This window comes from Mizuhopecten yessoensis, unplaced genomic scaffold (assembly GCF_002113885.1).
Source record: "Mizuhopecten yessoensis strain PY_sf001 unplaced genomic scaffold, ASM211388v2 scaffold10647, whole genome shotgun sequence".
NCBI lineage: Eukaryota > Metazoa > Mollusca > Bivalvia > Pectinida > Pectinidae > Mizuhopecten > Mizuhopecten yessoensis.
The window spans coordinates 727,942-743,323 of NW_018408651.1; the positions used below are offsets into that span (position 1 = coordinate 727,942).

Here is a 15,382-nt window from a genome sequence, read left to right on the forward strand (position 1 = left end):
GTTAGCTCAACGCATACTTGGTGAAGATGAACTTATCGACAAAGAAAATGGTCAAAGGTTTGAAGAGGAAAGGATTGTTAACATCGAAAGGGAAGACACCGGTAGTTTTGTCGAAAGGATGAAAAACGGCAACACGAAGACGAACACTCAGAATGACAAAGTTCTTCATGATTTGTTTTTAAGGGTTTATTTCACTCGTAAAATGTATATGATAAAAATGTTATAACATGTCTGTTTCATACCAGACTCCAGATTGGCCCTCAACCTATATCAGGCCCGCGGGCCTTCGGCCCTTTGGTCTGATATAGGTAGCTCGGGCCAATCTGAGGTCCGATATCAAAACAGGCATACACTAACCTCTAAACGTAACATGAATAGTCCCAATATGTAAGACTACTCAGTATCCAAATGATCGTCCTTTAATTATTTCCTTCCGTCTCTCCTATTAACAATGTTGGCGATGATACTGCAAAAAACCGAACGTATTTTTCTGTTAACACGACAATTGTACAGTTTTCCCGTATTTGTCACAGCTTACATACTTTTACGATTTTCTTTTAGCAATAGGAAGTTGATAAGCTTTAGATGTAAGTGCAGATTCCGACCAACAACTACCTTTTGTATCATACCTCAGCTGTTCATAGGACGTTAAAACCAATAAACCAAACCTTACCATCCTTATGTGATAGCATCACTCCGACGTACTGTCTGTTCCGGTATGCAAGTTTGTTTTTCTGTTATCGCTGAAATAGCAATTAGAAACTACAGTTATACCACCATCACCAGACGTCTTCGCATGTGTTTTCAGATCCGTAGCTACATGTATAATGTAACTCGTATGCACTTATGATACAGGTAGGACCTTTTTACGGTTTTGTATATCGGTTGATATTTTTTTAACTCTGGAGTGTAAACCTCATTATAACTTTAATACGTATACTACGACGAGGTTACTTTCTCTTCACGAGTCGAATCTTTGTTAAAAAGAAAGTCCTTGGTGTCGGACACCAATGTGTTAGCACTGGTTGCTGGAGGTTACGGTGTATTAACGCGGTTATATGGTTCTCAATCTGTTTGTAGCCTATCATAGAAGCCGACCCTGTTCATACGGCTGCTCCCTCTAATCGTCATCATCCATTCCGTTACACTGTACCTACTAGTACTACCATGCAATATTACTTTTGGATCACTCACTTTTTCGACGTATCTCTTCAGTCTCATGTCGTGTTTCTACAGCCGTAACGTTGTCGCGTAGTTGTCTAGTTTAATATATTATAAGGATATTAGATATCAGATTGCACTCACACACATCCATGTATCTTGGTACACAATGCGACCATTTACATGACATGGCCTGGGATTTGCACCTGCTCAGAGCCTTTTTGATAAAATAACGCAGTTGACAGCTCAAGTCCACAGCTCTCCGATTAACAGGTACAATACACGCCAGAGCGTGTTAATTGTGTCGATCTTACGGTAGTTAAGTAATTATTCGTTGATGGAGCAAGGTATTTTATATCTTTGTCATCATTCTACGTAACCCATTTCCAATTTCAAATTATTTGTTAGAAGCATGGTCTCCTAAAACTGGGCAACGTTTTTTTTAAGAAAATAGTGCTGAACCAAAATTAGTATAACGATGAAACTTGAAAAAATGCCCAAAGGAAAGCTGAAGACCCTTGAAAATGTACAGGGAAAATAATAGCAGATGTTAAAATTGTACACGTCTTCTACTCCACACACTCTACGACACTCGCTACATCAATCCGAGTCAATTCATGTTAGAAGGTCGGTAGCGACAACCGAACAACAGGACACAAATATGAGCATTATACAAGAGGCCCAATGGGCCTGAATCGCTCACCTGGTATTAATTTCACACTTGTTATCTGTGGACTGAAATACAACTACAGGCAGAATATTGGTGTTTGATTAATAAGAACCTATTACAATATTTAAAAATATGACACCCTTGACCTTGAATGTCGAACAAGGATATTAGGTTGAACAGAATGTATAGTCTTCCAACCCAGCATGCTTCTAGCAAAATATTACCCTGGACTTTTTGGTTATACAGAACAAATCATTTACAGATTTAAACATATATTGACCACGGTGACCTTGAATATGGGCGAAGATTATTCATTTGAACAAACTTGGTAACCCTTCATCCCAGCATGTTAATTGCCAAATGTCATTACCCTAGGCCTCTTGATTATTCAGAAGGACTTGTTTAAATGTTTTCAACATATTTGACCCCAGTGACCTTGAATATGATTCAAGGTCATTCATTTGAACAAACTTGGTAGCCCTTCATTCCAGCATGTTACTGGCCAAATATCATTATCCTAGGCCTCTTGGTTTATATAGAAGAAGTTGTTTAAAGGTTTCATACATATTTGACCCATGTGACCTTGAATATGATTCAAGGTCATTCATTTGAACAAACTTGGTAGCCCTTCATTCCAGCATGTTACTGGCCAACTATCATTATCCTAGGCCTCTTTGTTATTCAGAAGTTGCTTGACCCCTGTGACCTTCAAAATTAATGAAGGTCATTTATTTGAAAAATCTTATTAGCCCTCTATCCTAGCATGTTTCTGGCCAAATATCATAACCCTAGGCCTTTTGGTTACTGAGAAGAAGTTGTTTAAAGTAAAAAGTTGACGCCGGACGATGGTCTTCGGGCCAGGTGAGCTAAAAATGCATCGACCTTCATATCGTTAAAGGAAAAATAACATTTCGTATGCCATCATGATTATTATCATTAAACTTGACCATATACTTAATCGTTGTGCATCTCTTGGAATCCTGTGTTTTGTCCATCTATCTACGACATCTATCACACAAATTGTGATATTCCAAGCAAAGCCTAAATTCAAATCAAATCAAATGTGACATGTAAACACCGGAGAATGTCAACGTGGGTATGTTACTGTCACCGATTCTGTCTGAAGGTGTATTCACAAAGCGCGGAAAAATACAATAATTCTACCTTTAATATTTGGATTATATTGTCAAAATGGAGAGCTGTTCACATCACTGAAAAGCCTCATGGGTGCTAATATGGTGACAGCTGTGTCACTTTGAGAATAAATGATTAAATTAAATCTATTCAATTTACCTTTCACCTATCTTCCTGATTAACTTTATTTTAACTGTCATAAGTAATGAGTGTTGTTGAACACATCAAATCTGTGTGCTATGGCGGAAATGATCAACACAGTAAGGGGACTCAGTTTGACACTTCGGCTTTGATGGCTTATGAAACATTTATGGAGTATGGGGTTAGAAATAATCTTACAACGAGATGACGTCTTGTTGCAGTTATCTTTAAAACCTTCATAACTCAGAATGTTACAAAAAACGCATATTTTTGGTAAAATTAATAGTAGGGACTGATACAAAAGAACCAACTTATTATCATAAACATGATATATACAGGAATTTACGTACTTAATAACTCTTCTTTTGTTTTAATTTCTGTCGTAATCCCCTATTTATGACATTGTTCCGAACGGAATCTGTGTTTATTAAAAGCTATATTAACCCGTGAGTATGTAACTCATTTAAAGTTCTAAATAATATCATGAATCAAGATTTTCCCTTTTAACTTACGTTCTAGTAAAAAGCTTTTTGATATATATGGGGATGTGTTGCTGTGATAATTTATGTATTTGTGTCAAATAATAACGGTTTTCACTGCTAACAGGGCCTCACATGATACATCCATAATACCACTTCACTGACGTGTCAAACCATCGACACAAGACTCTAAGTCATCACCCCACCACTTACAGACACCAGCGAAGCGACAGAGTAGATGACAGAGAAACTATAAAGAGATCCCATTTGTTTCAATTAGCAGATTATTCCTGGCCTCGTCCAAAAATGTGTCGCCTGATCACACAGTGGAACGTCGGGATTTCTCACTTCGCTACCGTGGCCATACGGCGTACAGGCCGGAGGCTTCATTTGTGACGCAGCATCACGTTAACATGAGACTAGCTAGGTTATAACTACACTGAAAACTAAATCATCTAAACGTAAAGAGTAATACGGTAAATAAACAGCAGAAATTAAAGTGTAGGCGAGACGGGTTAGTGACTAGATATATCGAGTAGCTAGTTTTAAGTATAAATGACATAAGGATAGCTATAATACGGGTTTTTGTTATAAATACCAGCTGTAGAGTTGATAAGAGCAAATTATATGATAACTTGAGCTGTTATAGGGTAGATATAGCACTTCTGTCGTTTTGTAGGTCGTATTTTCGCTCGTAGGCAGCCATATTGGAACATGCTGTAGTGATGTAAATTTATAGTTCGCGTATTTTCATTGGCTGGGTTCAGAGTGAGGTGCCAATGAGATCTGTCCGTGGGATATATAAGCCGGTGTTTTCACGTACTCGGGGCAGACAGAGCTGGACAGCTTGCCTGACAAAAACCATGTCCAGGTAAGGATGGGTTAACTGCCACGTTTGTAATTAGGGTCGGATGACCTGAGAGACCCGGTATAGGTCCATGGGTAGAGTTACCACATGTTAGGTTGAGCATGCCGCACGGGCATTAGCAGTGCTTCATGGCTTGAAAGCCAGGGTGTAGAACAGCTGATTTGTGTATATATATATAATGTAGGGTTAGTGTGGAGAAACACAACAATGAAACTGACACAGAACAGAGGACAGTTCATATATTTCTCCCTGTTAAGTCTGTAATAGACCGTTTAGCATTAGAGATGGAGGTCTCACAATGCCTAGTTGGTAGTTTTATTGGCTTTAGGGGAAATATAGGAACTTGGCTTGGAAGTGTATAGAAGTTAGGATGTAACTATTAGTTTGGCTATTAATGTAAAGGGTGGGTATAAATAGGTTGTGATACAGGAGTTATGATATTTATCTAGAAAGGTTATCAGGTTTACCCTTACAAAACCATTCCATTAATATGTACACTTATTTTTTTTGATATTCCTTATTGTCCATATTCTACAATGGCAACAACATTTACAATGGTTATTATTATTAACACTGTTGATATTTGATATTGTTATTAAGTACTGGAACTGTTATTTCTGACTCTGGTTTTCATTTCTCTAATCTCCCGCCTGATGAGAAAAGAACACGGTGGAAGAGGGATAATGAGGAATAGGTGTCTGGCATATTAGATCACAGAATTAAACACAACGCGAAGTACATTATCATACCCACTATATCCGGGATTGACACCTATTCGACAGAAATCCCCCTTCTACTACATTTGGGGCCGTGACCAGGATCAGGTAGTGACGAGATAGAGAAATCAAAAATATGAAATAATGAAAACAAAATGGAAAATACTCATTTTTATTAGAAAGTTATGCAATAAATATTCAAATCAGGTATATGCCAGTATAGTCCACGAAGGGCAAAGTGCTTTCAGTTATTTTTTTTCTTGTCCCCTGCAGAGTCTTAGATAATCAGAACTTGGCGGTGCGAAGAGGAGACGAACAGGAAGTTTCAGTGGTATGGATAACTCTACCTATGATCCTGATACAAGGTTGATGAGAGAGGGAATCTCCGGGAATAGTGGCAAGCACGTCACATTTTCTGGTGATGATTTATTTTCTGATTTAGATAGGCCCAGTGATAGAAATATCACATTTCCCCAAAATGAGGTGTTTATGGACTCTGATGAGGATAATCAGATAAGAGGTGATACAACAATTTTTTCTGAGGGATTGGAAAGGTCCAGCAGGATCAATATCCTAGGTAGACAGGGAAATCTAAATATAATCACAGATGAACAAATCCATGTGGATGATACGACCAGATACTCTGGGTTAGCAGGAATAGATCGTTACCGGCTAGGGGCATGGGGGGAGCAACATGTGACCCCACGGTAGACGACTCTTGTGTCTAAGACAGGGAGAGTTTGGAGTCGGGAAGGGGATATGAGGCCCAATGGGAGGGACGGGGATATAAGGAATTCATGGACAGATAGTGGATATACCACATTAGGGGGAGATTTAAGGGGACATAGTTACGACAATAGGACCTCATATATCAGGGATACTAGGGATGACACCAGACTAATGTCCAGAGTGGATAGAAGTGGTCGGGTTACCAAAGGCGAGCTTAGGCTAGAGCCCCATGATGTATCTAGTACGGGGGGTAAGATGACTTGCAAGTCATATAAGGGGGACTGGGATGTAAATATGAAAACAGCCCCTGAGTTTGGCACCAATAGGGAGGATGTACCCTATAGGGAACTTAGTTGTGATGGTCGTAGAAGTGGTTCAGAAGCCTATGAACTAGGATTTGATCAGGGTATGGTTGGGAGTTCGAGGAGACGGAGTATGCCGGAACCCATATACCAAAGTACACCCAGGCAATTTGCAAGAATAGCGGATAGTCACAACAGACATAATAATTGCAATGGAGACATACCTTTGAGATACACATGAGGTATGGAGCATGATAATGGGGAGTTTGTCCTGGTCAAGGGAAGGAAGTATATACCAAACCAAGTGACCTCAGTAGCTAAAAGAAGAGAGAAAAACCCTGAGCCATACGATGGGAAGAGTATAGACTGGGTTAGTTATATAACCCACTTCGAACAAGTATCTAGATGGAATGGTTGGGTGAATTCGGAAAAAGCAGCCCAACTGTTTATGAGTGTGAGGGGTACCGCACAAGAACTACTAGCCACATTAACCCTTCACCAGTTATCTGACTATCAGACCTTGAAAGATTCACTAGAACAACGATTTAACCCAAGAGAGTTAGAGGTAGCATATAGATGTGAATACAGAAATAGAAGGCGAGGGGCTGAAGAAAGTGTTTTAGATTTTGGATATGCCATCCGTAAGTTAGCACAACAAGCCTACCCTTGTTCACCCTTCAGGACCTATGAAACACAGGTTATTGATCAGTACATAGAGGGACTAAATAATCATAAGTTAAAGAAGCATGTTCTGCTGAACAAACCTACCACACTCGATAGGGCGATAGCACTCGCTACAGAGATAGAAGCCACAGAGAAAACTAGTACCAAGGCTATAAAGCCTAGGGAAGGGGATATTTGTGCAGTCACAGGGAAATATAAAGGGGAGGCAACTCAAACTGGGAAAGGGAAAGAGCAGTGTAAAACCTTTTATGAATTTGTGCAAAAAGATGGGAGTCAAAAACAGTTATGGATACAATGGTGCAGAGAACAGCAACTCTGTTTCAATTGTGGATCAGCTGATCATAGGGCAAACCGGGATTCTTTGAAACCATGGACAGGGAAAGTCATTGAAAATGATGGCAAACTGTCGTTAAACTAGAAGAGACTGAGTCTAGGGCCATAGGTTCGGTCGGTAACATGAACCCTTTAGGAAACAAAAAGGGAAGTAAAGGGCCAAAATATGAAACAGGAGGGGTGTCCCCATATGATGAAAAACCAACAGCACTTCATTTGGAGAGCTGGGATCATTCTGAAGGGACAGAGGTAACACATAAACAGGGAGCAGGTCAGAATGAAAGTGGGAATTGTCAGGAGAAAGTAGAGCAAACAGGGGAGTTTGATCCGTCAAAGATGGACGACAATAGCATCAGGGTATATCTGAATGCTATAAACCTGTCGTGCTTATATGCCAAGACGAGAATAGATGGGGCCTATTATTACATGCTAATAGATTCAGGTTCATCAGTATCTATCATGTCCTTAGAAATGTACCACAGATTAGGGGTGCAACCGAGTGACATCTCCGACACACGGTTATCCTTATTCACTGCTGGTGGTAAGAAACTAAATATCCGGGGTGAGGTAGCAGTAGCTATTGAAATTGACAACAGGCTGTTTGTACAAACATTTGTAGTAGCTGACATACATGGGTTAACAGGGATATTAGGAACAGACTTCCTAGAACTAAATGAAGCTTTATTGAATGTAACAAAACAGAAGCTCATCACTAAAAAAGGGCAGTTGAAACTGTATAAGCTACCTGTCTCAGGTGACAGTTGTGCTTCGGTGAGTGTGAGAGATGAGATCACCATACCCCCAAGATCCGAGAAGTTTGTAGAAGGTAGGATAGAATGCCTCTGTAGAGGGGAAGTGGGCTGTGTAACACAAGGGAAGCTTAGTTCAGAGTGGCCAATTCTGGTAGCCCATAGCTTAGTAGATACCAGGAGAAGCAAGGTTATAGTGTCACTGCTCAATGTAGGAGAAAATCCTGTTAAAATCCAAGCTTTCACAAAGAAAGGCCGGGTTGACATAGTAGATCAAGTTCACCAAGGGGAATGGCCAGAGAGCAAAACACCTGAACTACCAGAACATTTGAAATTATTGGTAAAAGGGGCATCCAGCAAGCTTACCGAGGGACAAAGTCAGGAATTAACTTCGCTAGTAGCTGAATTTCAGGATATCTTTGTAGGACCTGAAGGCAAGTTAGGGAAAACTGATATAGCTTCACGTAAGATTGATACGGGGGAAGCAAAGCCAATCAAAGTACCACCGCGTAGGGTACCATTAGCTCGGAAAGAAGTTATAGAGCGCGAGTTAGAGTCGATGCTCAAAGCTGGGGTAGTACAACCCAGTGAAAGTAGCTGGTCTGCACCGATCTGTCTGGTGACAAAAAAGACGAAAGCTGTAGATTTTGCGTAGATTTCAGAAGTATCAATGCTGTCACAAAGAAAGACGCATATCCATTACCAAGAATCGATGATACATTAGACACATTAGCAGGAGCTGAGTGGTTCTGCACGTTAGACATGGCCAGTGGCAGATCCGGATGGATCAAAAAGATCAACACAAAACGGCGTTCGTGACTCACAAAGGTCTATACGAATTTAATGTTATGCCGTTCGAATTGTCCAATGCAGCTGCAACATTCGAAAGATTGATGGAGACAGTATTGAAAGATTTAAACTGGAAAAAGTGTCTTTGCTACCTAGATGACGTCGTGATTTTTGGTACAACATTTGAAGCAACGCTCGCTAATCTTCGATTAGTATTTCTTAGATTTCGTCAAGCAAACCTAAAGCCGAAGCCTAAAAATTGCGTGCTGTTTCAAACTGAGATCAGTTACCTAGGGCACATAGTCTCTGGAGAGGGTATTAAATGTGACCCTGGAAAAGTAAAAGCCGTACGAAACTGGGCAAGGCCTACCAATGTTGCGGAAGTTCGTAGTTTCTTAGGATTAATCGGGTCCTACTGACGATTTATAGAAAGATTCTCAAAACTAGCGTACCCGGTGGTCCAGCTGCTGAAGAAAAATTTAGTATTCCATTGGTCTGCAGATTGCAACGAGGCGTTCAAGCAAATGAAAGACAGACTCACGTCGGCACCATTACTCCATTTTCCGAAACCAGGAAACGATCTATTCATATTAGATACCGATGCTTCAGCGAAAGGGATTGGAGCGATCCTTTCCCAGATCCAAGATGGCCGAGAGTGTGTGATAGCATATGCTGCTTAAGCATTGAATGACGCCCAGCGGAACTATTGTACAACAAAAAGGGAGTTGTTGGCTGTAGTAACTTTTGTCAAGCACTTTAAGTACTACACCACGGGGAGGAAATTCTTAATCCGCACCGATCACGCATCTCTAGTATGGCTTAGAAACTTCAAAGAACCAGAGGGAATGTTAGCTAGGTGGATAACCGAGCTAGAAACATTTGATTTTGAAATAGAGTCCAGGCCAGGGGCAAAGCATGGAAATGCTGATGGACTTTCTCGGAGACGTATAAGAAAATGCAAAAAGGAAGAATGTCCAGACTGTGTAGATCCTGCTCAGTTAGTAGAAAACCATAAACCGGAAACCATTTGTCCAGTACTGGGGGAACCTGATACTATTGCCATAGAAGGGGAAGGGGTTGTACCTAACTGGATGGGACAGTATTCAAGGGTGGAATTAATACAGATGCAAAGCTCTGACGTGAGCATAGCGCCAGTAAGGAGTAAGCAGATCATTTTGGTAGAGACAGGACAACAGAGGCAGTAAAACGTAGATTTTTCTGGCCTGGTATGACTTCAGATGTGGGTAGATGGTGTAGGAACTGTGATCTTTGTGAACAGACAAAACCAGGACCAGGGTCCACTAAATCTCCTTTGAAACAGATCAGACCGCTAGCACCAATGANCCCCAGGGAAAGATGAAATGATTGGGTGGAATAGTGGGGCTAGAGCTCTGAAAGGGATGTGGGGTGATCTCAGTATTCAAGATGGGGTGTTAATGATAAAGGGAACATCACCTGAAGTGACAGAGAGAGCTAGAATGGTGGTACCAGAACAGTTAAGACAGATGATATTTGAAGATCTACATGTAAAAAGAATAGCAGGTCATTTTGGTAGAGACAGGACAACAGAGGCAGTGAAACGTAGATTTTTCTGGCCTGGTATGACTTCAGATGTGGTTAGACGGTGTAGGAACTGTGATCTTTGTGAACAGACAAAACCAGGACCAGGGTCCACTAAATCTCCTTTGAGACAAATCAGACCGCTGGCACCAATGCAATTTATAGCGGTGGATATATTTGGAGGGTTACCAGTGTCAAATAGTGGGAATTCATATGTTATAGTGGTCAGTGACTATTTTAGCAAATGGGTGGAGGCTTTTGCAGTTCCAAATCATACCGCACTAACCGTTGCAGATAAGCTGGTTACCGAAGTGTTTTGTCGCTTTGGCTGTCCAGAGTTCATACATAGTGACCAAGGGATGGAATTCGAGTCAGAACTGTTTAAACGGGTATGTCAGAAACTGGGGATCCATAAATCTAGAACAACTCCATATCATCCTCAGTCAGATGGGTTAGTAGAACGTTTCAATAGGACTATGAAGAAAATGTTAGCAACATTTGCTAACCAGAATAAAGATGACTGGGATGATCGTTTACCCTATATCACCTTAGCTTACCGTGCCACAGTGCACAAGAGTACAGGATGTACACCAAACTTGGTTATGTTAGGCAGGGAAATAACGCTCCCAATAGACCTGATGCTGGGAAGTCCACCTGGTAGGCAAGGACAAGGTTGTCGAGTGGCCTATGTCCGATGGTTTCAGGAGGCAATGACTAGTGCATTTGAATTAGCAAATCAAAACTTGGGTAGTGCAGCCAGACGACAAAAGAGCTACTATGATGAAAAGACAAAAGAAAAAGTATTTGTACAGGGCTCCTGGGTATGGAGGTGGTACCCTCCATCTGCAAACCAGAAACTGGAACTTGGTTGAACAGGTCCATATCTAGTAACAGAGATAATATCAGAGTTAGTATATAAAATACAGAAATCAAAGGACACCAAACCAATCAATATGCACATAGATCACTTAAAACAGTACGTGGGTCAGAACCAGCCAACAAATTGGTTGACTCCAGACGAAATTGAGTCTGGAGGAGGGGAATGTGGGGAAGAGTTGGACGACTCAATTAGGAATGAGCTTGAACAAGACACCCATGAATACGGTAGAATTGACCTACAAGGCAAGGAGGTACATCCTAAAATACATAGAAAGGAATCTCCAAAAAGAACACGAACGGGAAGGGTTGTTAAGCACAGGGATATATTTTCACCGTAGTTAGGACAAGTGGGGCCATGCATGGACATGTATGCACAAAATAAGATATGAGCTTAAGCGGGCGTAATATTTTTTTCCTGTTTTGAATTGAAAGGACCTCTCTCATCACACCTTTATAAATTGGGTGGAATGTGTACAAAATGTAAATATCTGGTAAATGTTCCAGTATAAGTAAATATTATTCGTACGGCAAGTTATAATGTCATAGAGGTATTGTTATAATGTATTGTTTGGGGGAGATGCCCAGAAAGGGTGCAGGGTAAAAACAATAAAGGAATATTTTTATTTTAGACATGGATATCCAACTTAAGGTGGAAGAAGAGGAAATGTCTGCATTCCTCAAACAGGAGGAATGGCAGAAAGGGGACCGCTGTGTGGTGAGTGGGTGCCCAGAGAAAAAGCAATTCACCAGGGAGATGGCCTACGTGGACCACTGGACAAAATTCCACCTGCCCTGGCGTCCCTGTGGCAGTGTGTGAGGTGTGGGCGGAGGTATGCACTCAGGACGAGGGCTACCAGGCATAGTCGGATAGAGCATCAAAGGGAAGACACCCAGAATGGTAATGGTGGGGAACAGGTTCTACCTAAATCCCAGGGGAGCAACACCCCCTCCAGGACTCCATCAGGGAAAGGAAAGTGTCGAGGATTTGCCAGCCCAGGTAACAAAGGTGGAAGCGACTGACGTCCCTTCAACGACAGCAACCAGGGGGTGGACACATCCCTATGGGGCAGCGTAAACCGTCAACGCTATGGGCGCTTGCTCTACAGGTGGTACGGAAGATACAGAGGACCAACAGAGAGAGGCGAGCCAGTGAGCGAGGCTTGATGGTGGAGACCAGCCTCGTGGACTACCTCCACCTCATCCATCAGTGTGATAGTTGATGTTCTTAGGGGTAATTTTGACATATTAATGATAATGATATTATTTACAAATTTAATAATTGTTGATTGAGTGTACATCAAAGGATTTTTCTTTACTAATTATAGTGCTGTTAATTATACGTGTCGCGGGATCGTGCCTTTTTCAATTTTACATTATTTGTATAAAGATAATATTCGCCTATAAATAATGTGGCCTATTATTTATATAGATTGTTGGAGCCATTGATAATTTATAATGTTATATAATACTCTGTATAGTTAAGAAATGTTGCCATAATTTATTTTTGCTATAATTTTTGGATATATATACTTAATAGATAATATATGCACTCACCAGATAGGTGTATAAAGTTGGTGAGTATTTAAATGAGTCAATTCTATACCAGGTAGTAAGAATTGACTGGGAGGAGGCATGTAGGCGAGACGGGTTAGTGACTAGATATATCGAGTAGCTAGTTTTAAGTATAAATGACATTAGGATAGCTATAATACGGGTGTTTGTTATAAATACCAGCTGTAGAGTTGATAAGAGCAGATTATATGATAACTTGAGCTGTTATAGGGTAGATATAGCACTTCTGTCGTTTTGTAGGTCGTATTTTCGCTCGTAGGCAGCCATATTGGAACATGCTGTTGTGATGTAAATTTATAGTACGCGTATTTTCATTGGCAGCTCAGCTTGCCTGACAAAAACCATGTCCAGGTAAGGATGGGTTAACTGCCACGTTTGTAATTAGGGTCGGATGACCTGAGAGACCCGGTATAGGTCCATGGGTAGAGTTACCACATGTTAGGTTGAGCATGCCGCACGGGCATTAGCAGTGCTTCATGGCTTGAAAGCCAGGGTGTAGAACAGCTGATTTGTATATATATTTATAATGTAGGGTTAGTGTGGAGAAACACAACAATGAAACTGACACAGAACAGAGGACAGTTCATATATTTCTCCCTGTTAAGTCTGTAACAGACCGTTTAGCATTAGAGATGGAGGTCTCACAATGCCTAGTTGGTAGTTTTATTGGCTTTAGGGGAAATATAGGAACTTGGCTTGGAAGTGTATAGAAGTTAGGATGTAACTATTAGTTTGGCTATTAATGTAAAGGGTGGGTATAAATAGGTTGCGATACAGGAGTTATGATATTTATCTAGAAAGGTTATCAGGTTTACCCTTACAAACCATTCCATTATGATGTACACTTATTTTTTTGATATTCCTTATTGTCCATATTGTACAATGGCAACAACATTTACAATGGTTATTATTGTTAACACTGTTGATATTTGATATTGTTATTAAATACTGGAACTGTTATTTCTGACTCTGGTTTTCATTTCTCTAATTTTCCGCCTGATGGGAAAAGAACACGGTGGAAGAGGGATAATGAGGAATAGGTGTCTGGCATATGAGATCACAGAATTTAACACAACGCGAAGTACATTATCATACCCACTATATCCGGGATTGACACCTATTCGACAGAAATCCCCCTTCTACTACAAAAGCATGATAACTTAAACAAATTTATATTATTCCACCTGCACTTGAACCTATAACGTAAGTATCAGGAATAGAAAATATTACAACATTGTATTTACGTCGGAAACCAAGACCAAAAAATAATTCAGTTGCATTATATTTTCACAATTGGGTCACGTTCCTTTTTTTATTAACAGCTAATAACATATAGACGTGCTTTAATGTGTGAAATACATTCGTGCACGTGTGTACATGCGCTTGAGACGAAAAATTGATGTCTGCTTCCTTGTTTGAGGGAGAACCCCATGCCGACGTTAGAATGGTACCTCATCTAAGTCATCCAGCACAGTATTTCGGCCAGTTTCATTATATTCACTTCAGAACGATAAGCATGTTAACATAAGAATGATGAAGCTATATTTAAACCAGAAGACCTGTAACACATAAGGCATGTTCTACATGAATACTGACTAACAAGAGAGTTTAACATACAATTGCAGTACACACATATTACGTATTTAAAACCCTCCCGCCAAGAATCAATACGTATTTTCTATACATATCTGGAGCTTCCCTTATTGATCAAATAAGCATGCCTCGTTTCTTTTTTACTAGTAGGAAATGTAAAGGGGATGTCAGATAAGGATCAAGTTATCACAGTATTTGTCTACCGACACACCCACATACTTATGATAAAGATCGTTGAATGTGATTGGACATTGGTGTAGACTTAGTGTCTTGGTTTTCATTTTGAATTTCAAGCTACTAATTCCTCTGAGCTGTTTAACCGGACATATTTAACCAACCCTGAAAGATAATCTGATTCCTGATCGACATATACTATATGTCTAGTTGGACCATAGTTGTATGAAAGGCAGAAACAAATCGTGCTGGCCATATGAATGCACCTGTAGTAGCCAACGTGGAAACAATGGATTGGGAGTAGCTACAAAACTGATGCTTTTGTATCTGAAGTTCAGTGGTATGTTAGATTTGACAGACTTGTGTACAATGTTACTGATTTTATTTGCATTTATCCCATTCCAAATCAGTAAGATTTAAAATCGTCATAGGCAGGATAGACTGATCAAGGCCGGCTGGGATGAATTTTCTCCGTGGTTCACCCCTTAACGATGCCTGTTCACTGGTTGTCGTCAGTATCCTTTATATCAACTAACATACCTTAAGCCACAGATAGCACCTTCTATACAATTGACAACATTTAGAGATTAAGCTTTTTTAAGGTTCAAATCCTCTAATCGAACAATTGCAGGTCTAAATTTAGAGAGGTCTGCTTGTTAAATTGTCAAAAGACCCGATGTGTAAAACGCCAAACATATCACTACAGATTGATTGCAAAGGTCAGTATATATAAAAGAGTTTAAGTTTTTGTGATAAATACACTTACAGAATTTAGACAAAGTTTCACTTTTAGATGGGGAAAACAACCCATAGAGAATTAAGCCTTCCCGCTATAGGATTATAGCATAA

The 15,382-nt window shown here is 40.2% G+C and overlaps 1 protein-coding gene across 1 annotated transcript; it reads left to right on the forward strand.

Moving 5' to 3' along the window:
• The first annotated feature begins 7,340 nt into the window (after window positions 1–7,340).
• Window positions 7,341–8,621, forward strand: LOC110461655. The gene has a single exon (XM_021515216.1). The coding sequence runs from the start codon at window positions 7,341–7,343 to the stop codon at window positions 8,619–8,621; it is 1,281 nt and encodes a 426-aa protein (XP_021370891.1).
• The last annotated feature ends 6,761 nt before the right edge of the window (window positions 8,622–15,382 follow it).

Bases quoted from the DNA above. Each gene is read 5' to 3' on its own strand.
- LOC110461655 (XM_021515216.1), top strand. From the start codon at position 7,341: ATGAACCCTTTAGGAAACAAAAAGGGAAGTAAAGGGCCAAAATATGAA.